At 37.5% G+C, this 20,220-nt stretch overlaps 1 protein-coding gene across 4 annotated transcripts in view; it reads left to right on the forward strand.

Moving 5' to 3' along the window:
• Spg7 (SPG7 matrix AAA peptidase subunit, paraplegin) overlaps positions 1–20,220 on the forward strand; it is a 300,063-nt gene that overhangs the window by 17,085 nt on the left and 262,758 nt on the right. For all 4 annotated transcript variants that reach the window (XM_090377613.1, XM_090377614.1, XM_090377612.1 and 1 more), the window contains one exon: positions 17,727–17,798. In XM_090377613.1, the coding sequence (XP_090233739.1) occupies positions 17,727–17,798 (72 nt within the window). The remainder of the gene's footprint in view (positions 1–17,726; positions 17,799–20,220) is intronic.

A 20,220-nucleotide genomic window follows, 5' to 3' on the forward strand; every position in this document is an offset into this window, starting at 1 on the left:
AGAGGTCATGACCAAAAAACAATAAAAACAATTTGCACTTTCTGGTTTATTGGGCTTTTCTGTTAGCGCAATATATTATAAATCAGTAGTAAACTCAGTCTGATTGCATTTGCGATAATCCCAATAACTGGAATTCTGTGGGTTTTTACATTATGGTATTATGGTGAAATGAGTTCCCCTTCACTGAAATCTTCAATCATATAAAAAACATAAATAAATTTTCAGAATCTTCTCTTCATTCCTATTTACTTATTAAAATATATAATGGTGAAGGGAAAGGGACCAACGGAATGTGCAGTGCTGGCAGTGCTAGGAAACAAAGCAAAATTGATTTAGAAATAAAGATGAAAATGATTAATAATATGGATGGAAAATCAGATTCAGAAGCAAGTGCCCCTGAGTCCAATGGCCATTCAAGCAAAAGCAAGAAGTATTTATGAAGATATTAAGGATAAGTATGGCAAACCCCAAGCCAAGTTCATGGCAAGCATCTGGTGGTTTAATAGGTTCAAGCATCATGCTGGTTTCTAAAACATTAAAGTATATGGCGAAGTTGCCAGTGTCAATTCTGCAGCTACAGAGAAATTTTGTGATGTGTTGGAAAAAATTATTGATGAAGGCAGCTATTCAACGCAGCAAATTTTTAACGTCAACAAGACTGCTCTGTATTGGAAAAAAATTCCAGATCAAACAAACGTTGCCAAAGAAGAAAAGACAATGCCAGGTCTCAAGGCTTCAAAAGATAGGGACACACTCTTGCTTGGGGCTAATGCAGCGGGAGATTACAGATTAATACCACTGCTTGTGTACCATTCTGGAAATCCTCGTGCAACTAAGGGCACGAATAAAGCCTCTACCCATGAATTTCTGATTGAACCAGAGAGCATGGATAGCAATATCTCTTTGAGAATTGGTTTAAATGCTGCTTCATTCCCGAGGTTGAAAAATATTGTAAAGACAACAACGTTTCTTTCAAGATTTTGCTTCTATTAGATAATGCTCCTGTACAGCCTATGCATCTAGATGATTTCAATTTGAACGTAAGAGTCATATTTCTTCCCCCAAGTATGACTTCACTCGTCCAACCAATGGATCAGGGTATTATTTCGAATTTAAAAGCATACTATTTACGCACAACATTTGCTCAGGCATTGTCTGCAGTAGACAGTGAGAAAAATTTAACGTTAAGAGACTTTTGGAAATCTTACAATATTTACCACGCCATCTTCAACGTTAATAAGGCCTGGGCGGATGTTGATAAAAGTTGTTCAAATGGCGCATGAAAGAAAATATGCTCATGGCACGTAAAAGGCTTTGAAGATTTGGAAATCATGTGAAGAGGTTACAGATAAGATTGTAAAGGTTGCAGAGCTACTTCAGTTGGAGGTTGTTGCCGAAGACGTGGAGGAGTTAATAGAGGAAGAAGAGAAGGAATTATCTAACGAAGAACTTATTGACTTGCAGGCAGTGATAGTGAAAGAAGAAAATGCTGACAAAGCTCAAGATGAACCAAATGAGGAGCTGAGACTCTTCATCACCAGAGAGATGGCAATGGCATTTCGTGAAATTGCATCGACAATTGCGAAGTTTGAGAAGATGGATCCTGACAGCGATCGATTCTTAAAAGTTAACAGAGGGGTAAATGATATGCTTGCTTGCTACAAAGAGTCTACAATGAAAAGAAAAAAGCCACCTATCCAGTCATCCATTAATATGTTCTTTCATAAGGTCGAGTGGCCGACCCCTTCTAAATCTCCACAGCCCTCTACCTCCGTAGTGGCATACTTATCAGCTGAAGATGTCAATTCTGTCAAAGATGCTTGAGAGATAAAACTTACTGACATTATTCCTGTCTCCTATCTTTTTTATAATTTCGAAATTTTTTTAAATTGCATGCTTTTGTAATTTTTCCCGTGCAAAAGATAAAATATTGAATAAATGCAGTAAATAATTCTATTCACACGTTTGTCGAACCTTTCTTTTTTGATTCAATCAATTCAATGAGCACAGCTGCGAGTGCTGCACAAGCATGGAGGAAATTCCGACCTATGTAGAGTTCCATGGAATGCAACTGTTACATTAATCTGGGAGTGGTTATATATTTATATATGAGCTCGTAACACCATCCAAATGGTTACAATTTATTAAAATACTGCAGGTCTACATCAGGCCTGAGATAAAATTGCAAACTTGAATTCTTTTTTAGGACCACTGCGGGCCAGGTGGATATGGTATTTCTTTTTGGGACTATGAGCTGGATGATTTCTGGTAGTGGTCCAGATCCAGCCCGTGATCTGTAGGTTGCCGACCCCTGACTTAGAGAGTGTTACCACATAATTGGTATATTATGTGGTAACCCCCAGAGAAATGTACCAACTGAGTAGTATTACACTTAAGGTGGTAGAAAATGAAAAAGACCTGGGAGTAATTGTGCAGTCAGATATGAAGTTTTCTGAGCAATGCAGACAGGCTGCCAGGGCAGGTCATGGGGTTTTGTCAATGATATATAGGAATTTTGCTAGCAGGGAAATGGAGGTGATTGTCCCTCTGTATAAGGCAATGGTCAGGCCACACCTTGAGTACTGCGTACTCAAGACCTGTACTTCTTAAAATGAGGCCTCCAGACTTGTACTGCATACAGGTCTGGAGGCCTCATTTTAGGAAGGATGTAGATTTGCTTGAGCGTGTACAGAGAAGGGCAACAAGATTGGTGAGGGGAATGAAGGGATCCTCTTACCAAGAGAGGCTTAAGTTCTGCAAATTGCAGTGGCTGGAGACTAGGCACCTGCGCAGTTATCTGATTGAGGTGTATAAGGCCTTGAATGGATTGAGCATGCTGAATTCTGATGGGATCCTTCCACTTGTTCAGATTACGAACCTAAAGGGGCATAAATTCAAATTAAGAAAAGACAGATGTAGAATAGATGTGCGGGAATTTGCCTTTAGCCAGTGGGTGGTTAATTGCTGGAACAAACTTCCATCTGTTGTTGTGGAAGTTCATAGGTTAAATAAATTTAAGGAGGAACTGGACAGGCATTTGGAGGGAATGGTGTGTTTTTTTTTTGGATGATGCTGCATAAGCTCATATACTTGCTTCCTTGCATCACATGCCACTACTACTACTACTATTTTGAGATTACTGCTGCCTGTATGCTTTACCTTGCAATTACTAGTTTTAATCCTCATTTGCACCTCTCAGCTAAGCTGCTTAATTTATTTATGTCTTGCTGCAGTAGCCCCCCTGTTTACTGTCATTAATCACTCAGCCAACCTTTGTATCATCTGCACACTTAGACATTAAGTGTGATTTGCCTTCATCAGTATCATTAATAAAGATGAACGACAATGGGTCCAGCATTGAACCATGGGGAGCTCCACTAATAACATTCGATCAAGAAGAGCAGTACCTATTGATCCTATTGATAGCAACTCTGTCTTCTTCTGTTCGATCAGCTCTTTCCATAGCAACAACTTTCCCTTACTGCCACATTGCTACAATTTGTACAGCAATCTTTTATGTACGACAGTATCAAAAGCTTTTTCAAAATCTAAGCATATGACATCAGAAGTATTATTTGCATCTGTTTCCTTTGCTACTGCATCATAGTATTAAACCAGAATGGTCAGACAAGATTATCCCTTAACAGATCCATGCTGCAAATGCAGTGTAATTGCATTCCTGTTTAGATGGTCCTGCATTTCTTCTTTAACTAATTAGGACTGGAACAGGAGTCAAGCTTACAGATAATTACACATATTGCTTTTGACCCCCCCCCCCCCTTTGTGAGTTGGAAATACATTCCCACATCTCCAATCCATAGAGATGTCCCCTAAATCCATGGATACTGTCATAGGTATGGCTAAAGTTTTGCTTCCCTTAATGACGCTTCTGTAGTCAGGTGGGCAGGAGCAGCAGTGCGTAGCACACGCTTCTTGATTAGACCGGGGTTCGATCTCATGACCACCAAATACGGAGGATGCGGAAAGGTCAGGGAATGACCACCCATATCCCCGGAGCAATATGGCCTTAGTTGCTAATGCTCCTAAAATAACCAAATAACAATAACAGCTTCCCTTAATATAGTTGGACAGATATCAACACCATGTGCCTTCCCTATATTTAACTTCATTAATTTATGTTCCACTTTCTGCTAATTTATCATAAATTCGTTTAATAATATTAATAGCTATATAGTGCAAGGAACTCCAGACTTTTGCGGTACTGGCCGAAAAAAAAAAAAAAACAGAGTAGATAAACAAACAAATTATTTGCTTCCTTCCTTACTTAGATAACTGTCCAGTTTACCTTTGAATTTATTCAGTCAGCCTCAACTACCCATGAAGGCAACCTGTTCTTGCAATAAACGACTTGCTGGCTAAAAAAAATCTTCCTATAGTCTAGTTAAACCTCTTCACCTGCAATTTGAATTAATGCCCCAGAGTACTGGAATTCTCTATAACTGTGAAAATTCTTCGTTCATTCTACTAACCCTTCTCAGACCCGTATAAACCTCAATCAGGTCATCTTTGAGGTGCCTGGTTACCAAGCTCTGTAGCCCATATAAAACTGAGTCTTTCCTCATACAGTCATCCTTCTGCAGATCTCACCATTTCAGTTGCCTGTCTTTGGACCCTTTCAAGAAGCTCAATGTCTTTTTTCAGATGAGGTTTCCATACTTGAATATAGTATTCCAAATGTGGTCTTACAATTGCTTTGTATAGTGGGGTTATGACCTTGCTATCTTTACAGTTCAATATCATCGATAGGACACCATGGGCTTTCCTGACTGCCTGTTTACACTGTTCAAGAAACTTCATATCCACCCGTATTGTAACTCCCAGATCCCTTTCCTCCTCCACTGTTTTTAATTCAATGCCACCAAGTATATAATTTATTTGTGGGCACTATTTCCAAGTGGACATATGTTTTTGTAAGGGGCAGCTCCTAGAATGTTAGTTCAATGCCGCCTCATCACTCTGTGAAGAGTAGTACCACTGTAAAAGGGCCAGAAATGTGAGTAGTGTAGGTTTGTGTGTGTTCTGGTCGCTTGGCTACCCAGCAGCATCAATCACCTGGAGAGATGATACTGTGTGGACAAGTACCCAGTATCACCTGGAGAGATGATACTGGGTACTCGTCCACACCACGGGAAGGTGGGTCAGTCCAAGTGGAACTCGTGCTGTCTCAATTCGAGACTCTGATCCACCTGATGTTGCCAAAAGGCGGGGCAGATTCCTCTGGGGGCTCACTCCAGGAGGAAGAAAAAATCCCACAGTGTAAAAGTGAAAAAAAAAAATTATTACAATAAATGAAAAAATAAAATATCCCGTGGTGCAAAAAAGACAGTCTCCCAGAGTCAAAAAGAGCAGATCATGAGTAAATCAAACTCTGACTTATCTGGACTTCCAGACAGATGGTTCCATTGCAGGAACTTCCAAACACCGGAAAACTGAGACAGAGACACATCCAGCACCAACTTTCTTGATCATTCACTGAATGGACTGAGAAGTGGCAACTGAAGTTTAACATTGACAAATGCAAAGTACTGCATATGGGTAGCAATAACCCAAGAGAAACGTACCAACTGTGTGGTACTACACTCAGGGAAATGGAAAGTGAAAAAGATCTGGGGGTAATTGTGCAGTCAAATATGAAGTTCACTGAGCAGTGTAGACGGGCTTCTAGAGCAGGTCATGGAGTTTGTCAGTGATATATAGGAATTTTGCTAGCAGGGACAGGGAGGTGATTATCCCATTATACAAGGCAATGGTCAGGTCACACCTTGAGTTCTGTGTACAGGTCTGGAGACCTCATTTTAGGAAAGATGTAGAGTTGCTAGAATGAGTACAGAGAAGGGCAACAAGTTGGTGAGGGAAAGAAAGGCTTAAGTTCTGCAAATTGCAGGCACCTGCGAGGTGATCTGATTGAGGTGTATAAGGCCTTGAATGGGTTGAGCAAGCTGAATGCTGATGGGATTCTTCCTCTTGCTCAGATTAAGAACCTGAGGGGGCATAGATTCAAATTGAGGAAAGACAGTTGTAGAATAGATGTATGGAGATTGGTGGAACAGATTTTCATCATTTGTTGTGGAAGTTGATAGCCTAAATAAATTTAAGGTTGAGCTGGACAGGCATATGGAACAAATGGAGGGGTGAAAGGGGAATGTTTTTTATTTTTTTTTTGCTGATGCCGCATAAGCTTGCTGTCTTGCATTGTATGCCTCTACTAATGCTAACTGGTGAAAATGCAATTGGCAAAATCTCACTATTTAGAGTCCAAAAGGAATTAGAAAGTAGAGCTGGATCTTCCAAGTCTGTAAAAAGACTGAGATCAGGAGATATTTTCATTGAGATCTCTAATGCCAAACATTCTGAGCAACTTTTGAGCATTAATTTCTTTGCAGGACTACCAGTAATTGTGACACCCCACAGATAGCTGAACACCTCTAAAGGAGTGATCTCAGACTGGGATTTATTAGATGTATCTGGGGAGGAATTGCTAGAAGAACTTAAAGGTCAAGGAGTAATTCAAGTCAAGAGAATGTCCATCAGAAAAGATGACAACCTGACTCCTACATACAATCTTATCTTGACATTTAACACATTGTATCATCATCCATAGCAGATATCCAGCCTTAATGGCCGACAGCAGTGTCGGCCATTAAGGCTGGATTAAGTGCAATTTCTGACACTGCATAGCAGATATCCAGCCTTAATGGCTGGATATCTGCTATGCAGTGTCAGAAATTGGCCCCTCCGTAGCCAGGTGGGCAAGAGCAGCAGTGCGTAGCACACGCTTCTTGATTAGACCAGGGTTTGAGCCCGTGACCACCAGATATGGATGATGCAGACAGGTCAGGGAATGACCACTGCATATCTCTGGAGCAATATGGCCTTAGTTGCTAATGCTCCTAAACACCAAATAACAAACAGCAATGTCAGACCATATATTCCGAATCCACTATAGTGTTTCCGATGTCAGAAGTATGGACATTCCTAGATACCTTGCCCAGGAACCCCTACTTTTGCAAAGTGCAGGTCAGTGTAACACGACCGCGAAGCCTGTAATATTCCACAACCAGTATGTCTAAATTGCAAAAAAAGATCATCCTGCCTAGCTAGAATATGTGATCACTGGAAAAGTGAGAAACATATTCAGAAATATAAAACTAACCATAACGTTTCCTGCCAAGAAGTAAAGCGAATCATCTCACTGCATTTTATGCACAATTTCTATATCTCTAAGAATAATAAATTGTATGAAAAAAAATCTAAATTAAAGAAATAATATTCAATTGTTTTTTCATACTTATTTTAATGTTTTTAGAACAATAAGTACATTTTCTAATTTATATCCAGAAACTAAAATATTTCAAAATTAAAAAAAAAAAAAAAAACAATACAAAATTATATTGAAATTTTATTAATTTTAGGGCTAAGATCCGCTAAGCGAGTATGAGCGTTCGTAGTGGCGCTGTGCTATTTCAAATACAGTGTATGCGATGGATGGCTTGGCTGTTCCGTATATGTAGGTACATGAACACTGTGATCAGCAATTATTTCATGATGACTTCTAATTTACACAGTTGCATGAAAATTGACCTTTTTTAGCGACTGCCATGATGTAAACCAATGCTAAATTTGACGTCGCGGTACCCACTTTGAGAACCACTGCATTAGATCATAAACTTACCTTTTTGCAGCATATTAAAAAACTAAGAACATCCTGTCAGCAAAGGCCAAATATCATCTGGGTTCTTTCAGCAACTAAGTGGGGAACTGATCACCTTGCCTTGTTATGATTATATAAATCCTTAATAAGATCGAAGCTCTACTACGGAGCACTAGTATATAGCTCAGCAAGACCTAGTGTCCTTCGCTGGCTTGACCCTATCCATCATAGTGCAATATGCATTGCCCTAGGAGCATATCACATGTCTCCAATACATAGTTTATATGCCAAAGCGCACGAATCCCCCTCTCTCAATCAGAAGACACCAACTTATACTATGCTATGCATATAAAATTAGATCTGTGCCAGAACATGCAAACTGGCCAATACTTTCACATCCCATCACAGCAGTGGGGCACATACCCTCCCACTTCCCCTTGCTCCTTGGAATATCACTCCACCTTCATGCGATTTATACCTTCATAAATGGAATAAATTGACATTACATTACATAGAGAAAATTTCTTGCAACTATCCATGCAGTAGTGGACCAGTTTCCCAACTTCGTCGTAATACATACTGATGGATCAAAGAACGATGCCCATGTTGGAATTGCTTAGCAATAAGCTTCGAAGTATTAAATCAAACCTTGAACGATGGCCTTTAAGCTTCAGTTCAATTTGACAGCAGGAGGTGATATTAGCTTGTTTGAGAATAGGCCACACTAACATTACCCATTATTATCTCTTAAGAGGGGAGACTCCCCCTTAGTGTAATCACTGTAGCACTATACTTTCAGTGAAACATATCTTTGTCGAATGCACAAAATATGCAAGAGAACACCAGAACCTTTTCACTTTGGACATAACAAAAGACCCTCTTACATTTGCTTCAATCTTAGGTAATAAAAAAAAAAAATGTCTCAAACATCATTACTTTTCTCAAAATGATTAATATATATCACCTCCTTTAGCTAATAAAAAAAATTAATTTTGTAGTCCTAGTTATGAAATTATCCCTATCTACAAAAAATAATATTCATACTTACCATATGTATGGTGCACTATGGCTATAGATGTTGATGCGCCAAAAAATTCCAAATCAAACAAACAAACAAGCCTTGTGATGTTATTTAATTTGTGAGTAATGATGAAGTCAAGTATATTCTCAACCCTAGCATTATTATTAGCCATATGGTGCAAGGAAGCTTGAGGCTTATGCTGCACCAGACAAAAAAAAAATTTCTGAATTACACAGAGAGAGAGAGAGAGAGAGAGAGAGAGAGAGAGAGGAAGAAGAAGAAGAAGGGAATCACCAAGAAAGAGAAGACTGATGCTATCCAGCTCAGGACCCTGGGTGTGCCAATCCATACTCACCAGATGTATTACCTTTGACGTGCTGGTACAAATAATAATCATCTAGTTTAGAAGTATTTTTCCACAAGGTGAGTTTCCTTCCCATTTATTCCAGTCATTCTTGGGCAGATTGAAGTCACCCGTAATAAGACATTAGAGCTTGCTTGTCTATTTTATCTGTACGTAAAGACTCTCATCATGCTCTTCACAATCTTTTGATCTTTAGATTACCTCCCACTCTCATACCTTTGCTTCCAACAGATTTACACTACACACAGATTTTATGCTGGCAGATGTAACTTCAGACTGAAGAAAAGCTCTTTTCATGGTCAGGCTGCTTTTGATAAGAAGCATGGCACCACCACCCCTTTTATCTTCCTTGTGTTTCCTAAATACAGTGTGTGTATATATATATATATATATGTACTACAGTGGAACTTGTCATCCCCAATTTGTGGGCTGCACCATGTTTCAGTTAGCACTAGTTTTCAGCATTAGTTGTCCTAACCAGGAGTTAAAATTCAGCCATTTTATTGACAACACTCCTGACCTTACTGTAGACACAGTTAAAACTAAGTATTTTTCTATAATTTCTACCCTGACACACCCCTTGAAGTTATTTTGGCGTGTTTCCTGGTCTTTCTTATCCCGCTCATTTGAAACATTGCTACCCTCTGAACATCTTGCCAACATTGGCTGTTGTGGGAACAAACAAAAATTCTTGGGGTGAGCACTAGCATTACTTTGACCCATGGCCGCTGAGAGCTGGCCCAGGCCCAGGGAAAACAATAATTCCATGCCCAATGACAGAAAAAAAAAACTGCATGTAGATGGAAATTGTTCTTTATTTTTTCTGTAATATAATAATATGAAAATTGAATAATAGTGATACAATATTGGGTTAATACAAAATAATAGTTGTTTAACAAGAAAATTTCCGCTCGTATAACAAGGTTAATCTCAATAAACTATCATATCAGATCACAAAGTAAAAAAATCACAGCTTGTCTCGGATTTAGACTAAATCACAAAGGTGCTTTGCACTTACAACTTGCAAATAACTCTTATTATTTTTGAATCACAGCGCTGGGCAAGTTCCACCTCAACTGATAATAAGCCCAAAGGCGAAAGTCAGCTTTGACCCATAGTTTTTAATCTGTAACACGTTTTTAATCCTTCGTAGGCAACTAAAAGATCGTTCTGCTTGAGCCACAGTCACTGGTATTGTACAAAACAACCTTAAAGCAATAACAATATTGGGAAATAGTGGTTCAAGATTCAGATGTTTTATTTTATTGAGCAACTGTATAGCTGAAAGATCTTTTTCCTATATATTTGCATCATATATCGATTTCAGACGTATTTGTTCTTCAGAAAACTGCTCGCTAATATCATATTCGTTTTGTAGTTTTCTTGCATTTTCTCAAATTTCTACCTCATTTTTTTGGTTTTTTTTTTTTTTTTTTTAGGAGCATTAGCAACTAAGGCCATATTGCTCCGGGATATGCGGTGGTCATTCCTTGACCTTTCTGCATCCTCCGTATTTGGTGGTGACGGGCTCGAACCCCGGTCTAATCAAGAAGCGTGTGCTACGCACTGCTGCTCCTTCCCACCTGGCTACGGAGGCGCTCTACCTCATTTAAGTTGTGAATAACCACAGCACACTGAATATAATGTTTATTTCTTTTGTTGCACCAAATCGAGTTGTCATGTTACCAATAACACTGTCTAAAATAACATTAAACACATGAAACTTGAATACTTCAGTTGGTCTTATTGTTGATTCTTCAGCATTTCTTTTTCTCTTCCTTTGTCGTCGATCTGAAAATTCAGCCTGCATACTTAAATTTACAGCTACGAGCTTGCATTTGTTAAGGATTGCCTCCCAACTATTCCTAATCTTTTTCAAATCTGTCAGAAGACTAGAAAGATTTTCTACTTCGATGTCTATGGTGGTATTTCGAGCTTGTAAGACCATGCTTCGGTGGTTTATGGCTGATAGAATTTTGAACCAAACTGTTGCCATCATGAGGCATTCAAACGACTCCGTCTCCATACATGTCTTTATACCATTCAAATCTGTTTGAGTGTTAGCAGTTAGATATAATTATAGCACCATGTTGATTGACTTTTTTATTGAAGGAAGCTTTTGGGCAAATGGTTTCACATTCTCAATTTGAGCAGACCAATGTGTGTTGGACCTGGAATGAAGTGAGCAGTCGATGTTGTTGTTTTTCAAAATTTCCCACCTCTGAGGACTACCACTAAATATATTATACAGCTTCTGTACAACATCTAAAAATTTTGTTACCTCAGGACAACATTCTGCTGCATGAACACCACAGAGATTCAAAGTGTGACAAGCACAAGAAGAAAAAAATGGCCAGGGGATTAATTTCCAAAATTGGAGCTTGAATGCCCTTGTATGCTCCACTCATATTAGAGCCATTTTCGTATCCTTGCGCTCAGCACTCACTTATTGGGATATTATGTTTTTTAAGTTTTTCGAGAATTAAATTCGTGATGCCATCTCCTGTTTTCTTATTGCAATCTACAAATTCCATGAATCTTTCAAAGATTTCATTTGTTTCTTTGTTTGCAAGAACATAACGCAAAATGAATGTCATTTGCTCCATATGGGCAGAATCTGGCGTTGCATCTACAATTATATAAAAGTATTTTGCAACTTCTCTTTCCTTTAAAATGCAGCTAAGATCATTTTCAACACAGCACAAAATAAATTCGTTTTTAATTTTGGCTGACAAATAATGAACCTTCAATCTTTTCTTTTCAATTTGTGATTCTTTCACTTTTTTAAAATGCTCGTCAAGGAAAGGATCATAATGACTTATGATCTCTAGCATTCCTAAGAAATTTACATTTCTTGAATCGCCAATCAAGTTGCTGCTCCACCTAAAAGCTAATCCACGTTCAGAAAGAAACAAAACGACATCCAGATATTGGCATAGTAAGTCTTTCCATACTTGTGCTACACTTTTTATTTTGTGCAATAACAAACAATTCACTGTCGTGTTTTTATTTAGATTGTTTTGTAAATTTCGCCACTCTGCATAACATTATCTGTGATTGTTACTGTTTTCATGATCAGGTATGCTGTCAATTTTTATAGCTTTTGGAAGGTCCCCAGCCAATTTCTGTTGTAAAAATAGATTGCTGTAATTCAGGTAATTTGCAAAATAGACTACATAGAAAGCAGAATAAAGCTTGTTTGGTTTTACTCCAAACTAGCCAGTCTCGAACTACATCATTATTCCTTAAACGACAATTCAGCACGTACACGGGAAATTTATTTCCGTCATGGTCAGGAGGAAAAATTGCTGGGTATGGTTCTGGTCCTTGTCAAACTGCACCTTCTATTTCATTGGTGATGAAGTATGATTTTAGAAGGCTGGTATCAAAATTTAATAAATTCTCATTATTTTGTTCATTTTCAGATGTCGGTGATGTTATTTCTGTTAAGCAAGAAGCAGAACACAGTTTAGTTGCATCAGATTTACTTCCTCCTGCAGCTGCAGATGAGCTTGGTCTTGGTGATTCAAATTCAGCAGATTGTTCAATTTCATACTCAAATTTACTTGATGCACAAGAACCGCTTTCATTATTATTGTTGTTTTCTTCTTTAATTGAGATATTTCTAGCTTGATTTTCAGGCAAATGAGGAGAAATGGTAACCTCAAGGCTTTGAAGAGTTCTTTAACCTTTAACAGCTTCTTTCTCTTTTGCATCTCATTCTCTTCTTTTTTGTGCTCTGGATTTATGATGGTAATTCATAATGAAGGGTTGAACAAGAACAAACACAACCTAAGATTTAAAATACATTATGAAAATTATTTTAATAATAATTATAATATCGCATATTTTTAAGTTTATCTTTAACAAAAATATGAAAGTCAAATCAAAAAAGAAAATATACTTTCAACAACTTCGTTCGTGACACAAGTGACGAGGACATGCGTTCACCGATATAAAATAAAACAAAATTGCACTACCTTGGTTGTTAGTTGAGTGACTGACTCAACTAAAGCATGAATTCAACGTAATGGGTGGCTTGTGCAATATGTGCATGCAGCGTGCAGCATAAGCCCACATGACGTGCCCACAGTCCGCACGCAAGCTACCGACAGAAACGCCACAAAGGGGCGAAAATACTGATAACAGCTAAAATACATAAACAAAGTGTGCAGTCAAATCGGGTTTGGGGCCCGGACCTATAAACACTGTTATTACAAGTATCGCTACGTGTTACGATTACCGACAAAGAGATTGAAGAAATTATTGCAACAAAATCACAAATAATAAAATTGGATAGTGATTTGTAAAAAAAAAAGAATCCAGACCCAGGCACTGCAGGCTGCACAGGCCCCGGGAATTTGTCTCGGTTTGTCCCCCTCTGGTCGGGCGTTCTTTGACCCATATCATCAGATAAATGTCGATTTTTGTTATCCTTTCCCTTGACTAGGTTCCCCTGAATCCTTAAGTTATCCTCAATGATATTGGCAAAATTCCTTACACTAACTTTGTTCAAATGAATACCTTTCTACAAAATAAATTCCTTCTACCCACAAGTGTGGGCTACACTGATAAAAAAAAAAATTTCCCCTCCTAGAGTCTTGCAGATGCCCTCAAGTCTTGAGTTAATCCACACGGCTTTCAGCATATAATCCCTCCTATTGTGTCTGGACAGAATTGCAGGCACATACACATGCTGACCTAACTTGTGGCAATTTTTCAACATGGTCCTATATTTATCCAACAAATGGTCAGGTCATTTAATATCATTAGTTTCCACATGAATAAAGTGTTCTCTTTACCCACCATAAAATCTGACAATCTGTTGGTAACATCAATTATTTCTCTCGGCAAACAACTCTGGTTCTTGCCCACCTATTTTTTTTTTACAAACAATATTGTTTCCCTGACGATAGAGTTACCAATAAAATTAAATCAACTTCAACCACAGCGATACGCTCTTGACTGTTCTTATCTGAAGGTGCCTCTGTACCAAAATACGGAGGATGCGGAAAGGTCAGTGAATGACCACCGCATATCCCCGGAGTATTAGCAAAGGCACATGATGAAAGAAAGCAAGCTTATATAGCATCAGCCAAAAAAAAAAAAAAAAAAACCCTTATTTCACCCATCCACTCACTCCAAATGTTTGTCTGCCTTGAATCTATTTAAGCTATTAACTTCTACAATGACAGATGGAAGTTTGTTCCACCAATCAACCACCCACTGGCTAAAGGGAAACTTCTGCACATCTATCCTACAACCATCTTTCCTCAATTTGAATTTATGCCCTCTCAGCCGATTATTCTGAGCAAGAGGAAGAATCCCATCCACATTGAGCATGCTCAAACCATTCAAGGCTTTATACACCTCAATCAGATTACCTCGCAGGTGCCTCGTCTCCGGACACTGTAATTTGCAAAACTTAAGCCTTTCTTCTTAAGAGCAACCCTTTGTTCCATTCGCTAATCTTGTTGCCCTTTTCTGTACTCGTTCTAACAGCTCTACATCCTTCTTAAAATGAGCCTTCCAGACCTGTATATAGTACTCAAGGTGTGACCTGACCATTGCCTTATACAAGGGGATAATCAACCCCTTATCCCTTCTAGAAAAATTCCTATATATCATTGACAAGACACCATGAGCTACTCTTGCAGTCCATCTGCACTGCTCAGAAAACTTCATATCTGCCTGCACAGTTACCCCCAGGTCCTTTTCATTCTCTGCCACTGTCAGTGTGGTATCACAGAGTTGATACGTTACTCTGGGATTACTGCTTCCCATATGTAGTACTTTACATTTAATGTTAATGTTAGACTTCATTTGCCACCTCTCAGCCCATCTGCTCAACTTTTCTAGATCATGTTGCAGCAGTGTACTGTCATTAGTGTCATTAACAACCCTGCCAACCTTCGTATCGTCTGCAAACATGGACATTAAGCTTGATATACCATCATCAATATCATTATGGCCTTAGTTGCTAATGCTCCTAAAAACCAAATAGCAACAACATCTTATCTGGAATCTGAATTAGGGGTGTGCCAGTTGACAGGTCACGAGATACTTGAGTCCCTGACTAGTTCCAGTTACATTTATTTCTACGGCAAGCACTCGTTTTTTTCAGTGACTCAAATTGTGATGCACCTGTCTAATTTGAGATTGTTACCCTCCTTACATGATGTGTAAAGAAAAGAATCAACAGTTGAGCTAGTCCACTAGCCTTAGAATATATGCCACAGTCTATACAAATGATGAACCTATGACTCACGCCAGAAATGTCTGCAGGCATTTCCGTATGGGTCATGATATCCTTGGACTTTGTATTGAAAATGGATCTGTAGCTACCATATTAAGGTAAAATTTTAACTTTAGAAAGATCAAAATTTAACTGTACAATATATTATAGAAATTAAATTACCAAAATATTACAGAAGTGAAACTGTTGACAAAACTTTAATCACTAGAGAAGTTAAATTTAATCTATACCGAACAAAAGTTATGAAGTCCCCCCCCCAAATATCAATAACAAAAGCTGTCTGAATATAAAGCTGTAACACTTTTCAAATACAGCAGACTCTTGATTTACAGGGATCGGATTAACTGGAACACCTCAGGAATTCAAATAAAAAAGAAATCAATAAATAAAAAAAAAAAATCAACCAGAAATCATAAAATTCAAGTAATAACTAAAATAGGTATAAACATGTTTTGCAAGTCGTAAATAAGCGACAAGAAGCGGAATTATAAGTTGTCATAGGGATTTTACTGTACCTTATTATCTTGCAAACCCGACTGTCTTCACATTCGCCGCTCAAAAAAAAAAAGAAAAAGGGAACAAATGTTTAGTTTGTTTAAGTGTGTTGCGTTGATTGTTGTGTTCCGTCGCACCACAAAAAGACAAATTTTGTCTTTTTGTGGTGACAAATTTTGACATAAAGGAAATACAGTTGAACCAGTGAATGCGGTAGCTAAAATATATTGTGATGTGGTAGATAGGAGCTTTCGGAATAGTGTATTCCTTCATTGGCTAAGGACAATATTTGAAGGTTAAATGCACAAGGCATAATATGATATGGGTTTAAATTAACTGTATAATATTGGTGTGGATACACCATAGTTTACCCATAAATTAAACTATTTACGTAGTGAAAGGCATCGTTTTTAATTGTATCTCATATTGTGGCTACCTTCACAACGAGATACCAGGTATTGCACTACTTCGAATAAGTAACACTTCCCTAGTAGAGAAGACTAATGTTATTTATTCTCAGTGGATACCACCACCCAGATGGCACAGTTTCAAAGCTGTTAGCCTATCATCAGTGGGAGGACAGGTACCCAGATCATATTATGTCAAATTTAAATATCATATCATATTATGCTTTGTGCATTTAATCTTCAAATATAGTATCATTTTATCAAATACTGTATCGTTCAAAACGGCGTGTTTTTTTTTTTTTTTTTTTTTCTCCCTGCAATTTGTTTCGTATCTAAAAAGGTAAAGTGCAGCCATTATCAACCCACTGCAGGATGGAAGCCTCCTCGACAATTCATGCTGAGGGAAATGGACCATAATCTGCCACGCTGGTCCAGTGCGGGTTGGCAGATCGACCATATTCAGCAGTCAGGGGCTTGAACCCCAGTCTACTCAAAGAGTGTGTGCTACTGCACTCCCGCTCCTGACCACTTGGCTACGGAGGCCGGCATTAAATGGATAAATAATAATGTATTGAACAATGTCTTGAATTGTTTTAAAATCACTGAATCTGGTTTCAAAATCATCCACAACTTTCTCAATTTCAGAAACATATTTCTCACTATTAAATTCAAAAACAGGATATTTTTGCAAATTATCTTGTATATTTGCAAAATGATTGAATTTTTTTTCTTTAATAATGAGTGATCAACGAGTGGTTCCTCCTTAAATTTATTCATATTTCCACAGCCGTAGATGGAAGTTTGTTCCAACAATCAACTACCTACTGGCCGAAGGAAAATTTCTGCACATCTTATAAGCATTGCATCTTACTAGTCCCTTATGAGATAGTAGGTAGTTTTAGTGACAGTTACCATATAAAGCAGTAGTGAATTCTTAGAAGATAATTATAAACTAGTTAACAATGCTTTCAGAAGTAGTAAGACATTTTCATCCTTTCTTATATTTTGCAGCCAGCATGATTTTAATTGCCTAGTAAATACGATGGCCATCTTAACAATGCTGTCAGAAGTAGTAGGACATTTTCATCCTTTCTTATATTTTGCAGATAGCATGATTTTAATTGCCTAGTAAATACATTTGCTATCTTAATGATTATTAAGAGGAACATCATTTCATTTTTTGTAAATGAAATATTGTTTTCCTGGCCTTTGATATTATAGGAATATAACATTGTCACATTAAATAAAGTTTATTATTAGTTTACAAAGTGTGATATTTGATCAAGGCTATTATGTATACAGGATATTTCCATCTTTGGGGCATGCAAATTATCATTTTATTATATAAGGATTATATAAATTTATTATATAAAGATTTCAGCAGAAATCTTTTTCTAATGATGCTTTCCATTTATAACTGTGTTTAAATTTAAATATTTTATTATTCATGAGTGCACGATTGTTAGTTGACTAATTGTGACTAATTATCTTGAACTTTCTTAATCTTCTAGATTACTCATTAAGATTATTCAGTACCTCTTCGTATTATTCTCAGCAAAATGGTAAAAGCAAAAAAGATGATGGTGAGTATATGTTTACATTCTTTTTAATTTTAATTTTGGTAAAATAAATATACTATTGTAAAACTTCCTTACTAACAAATTTAATTTGAATTTCTTTCCTTAAATCAAGTGGTTCTGTATGAGGTATTTGTTAGAGGATAATGTGTCATGGGTCAGGCAAGTTGCTGTATATCTTAATTTTAAGTTTCAAAGAATAAATATTATTGTCCTTCAAACAAAATCATGAAACATGGCTATTAAGTCTTCTTTGAAAAATTAACTAAAAAATGCCTCCTAAGTTATTGTTTTATTTTTTTATTTTTGCAGATGCAACAGAATTACAACTTCCTTGCATTGTTTGGCTATATTAAATAAATAAGATCTTTATTGTACAGTTCACCGGTACACGCAGGTACCACGACCATACAATACCCTTCACGGCACCATGCCAGAGGTTAACAAACGGCAGAGATAATAAAGAAATTGTAAAGATTAATTATAAGCAAATTATATAATAAAAAAAAAAAAAGTACTCATAGCAGATAACATTGACTTGAAAGGAAAACTAATACAAAATAACAAAAATAACAAATTGTGATAACAAAAGCTTTTCCTCAAGTCCAGTTTTCTGAGAGTCTCTTGCCCCGCCATTACGATCTGAGATCAGTTGGTAGTTCTGGAGACCACGTGCAGATCTAGGATGATCCGTCTATACTTTTTATCATCTATGATTTTAAATAAGTCAGCATCCAGGGATTGAACCAGGTGGAGCTTCTGATAAGGCAGGAACCGATCTTTCAAATGTAGTCTCGAAGGAAGAGCAAGAAGCTTGGGAGTGGAGCGGAGACCTGGTTGGGGAATCTGCCAGCACACGGTGTCCCAAACGTTGGGTGCTGAGACTCTCCCGGCAATCATTTTTACGGTGAAGATGAGTCTTCTCTCGTGCATTAATGCTGAAAACCTGGTTAAATTCAGCGCGTTGGCCATCGGTGTTGTGCGCTGCTGTGGTGGGAGATGACACTTCCAGGTTGCCCACTTCAGGAGCCAGTATTCAGCGGCTTTTAATGGTTTAATTGTGGTGTCTGCAGCTGAGCCCCACAACTCTACTCCATACAGTACACTTCCAAAAATCATCATCCTGATGTACATTTTTATCAGGTTGCTGTTGTGAATGTGTAGCAAGTGCTGCTTGGCAACCCACCGTTTCTTGTTGAATTTAGCACAGAGTTCTTCTATATGGTGATGGAATCGTAATTTTCTGTCGAAGATTACACCCAGATCTCTTTGCTTTTCAACGCAGGGGATCGGGACTCCGTCAATCGCAGGCTGAATTATGGTTGGTATGGGTTTAAGAGAGAATACCATGATGGCAGATTTCTCAGGGTTCACTTGCAGGTCAAAATTCTTGAGGTACTGCTGTACTTCTGATAAGGTCTTGTTGATGGTTACTGTGGCGTTTTTGGCTTCATCGGTCAAATTTATTTTTGTGAAGATCTTTAAATCATCTGCATATGATATCATATCTGTTCTATTGTGTATTAGTGGGTAGATGATAGCAGTGAAAAGAATTCCGGACAGGACTCCTCCTTGTGGAACGCCTGCATGTATTTGTCTAGTATACCTTTGTTTTCCTATGTACATTTGGATGATTCTATTCTGAAGAAAGGATGTCAGAAACTTCAATACTGGGCCTGTGATGTGATAGTAATTTCGAAGGAGTTTGAGCAAGGCTGGGATGTGAACACTATCGAACGCAGCTTGTAAATCAAGATATGTGATTAATACTAACTTACCATTTCAGAAATAAAATAAACCAGTAACTTGTAATCATGGTGAGTCTGGAAGAACTGAACTGGCTCTTCTCATCAAAAGAGAGTGGGAACAACATCTTTGTTTCTATTTGATCATTAGTCTCTTGGGAAGGTATTTTTGAAAACTGCTTTGCTTGAGTGAAAAAATAAATCTTTTGTTAATTGTGTAATTCAAAATGGCTGTATAAAGCCAGCAGATTTTCATTTATAGACTGCAGATTTTCAAACACCTTTCAGAACAGTTTTGACGGAATTCTAATTTAAAATTTCTGTATAAAAAAGAAATTTTGTGGGAAAAAAAAAACAAAAAAACCCCACGTTTTCATATACAGGCACTCCCGAACTTAAGTAATACTCTACTTACATATATTCGTTTTTGCTGGCCGGTGAAAACTGAAAAAAATATATGGAAACGTATTTTGCATCCCCTAGGGGATGCAAATATCATAATGTGAATCCAATAACACTTTTTTTTTTTTTTTTTTTTTTTTTTTTGGTAATTCGTTCCAAAACCTCAGAATTTGAAATTTGCACTGTATAACTAAGCTATTTAACTCTCTAAAAGGTCATTTTTATAATGGAAATTGTATTAGTTTTATATTAATTTATGTCAAATAAGCACAACACAAAAA

Source organism: Mastigoproctus giganteus, chromosome 7, assembly GCF_048544385.1.
Source record: "Mastigoproctus giganteus isolate SK-2022 chromosome 7, ASM4854438v1, whole genome shotgun sequence".
In the NCBI taxonomy this organism is placed as follows: domain Eukaryota; kingdom Metazoa; phylum Arthropoda; class Arachnida; order Uropygi; family Thelyphonidae; genus Mastigoproctus; species Mastigoproctus giganteus.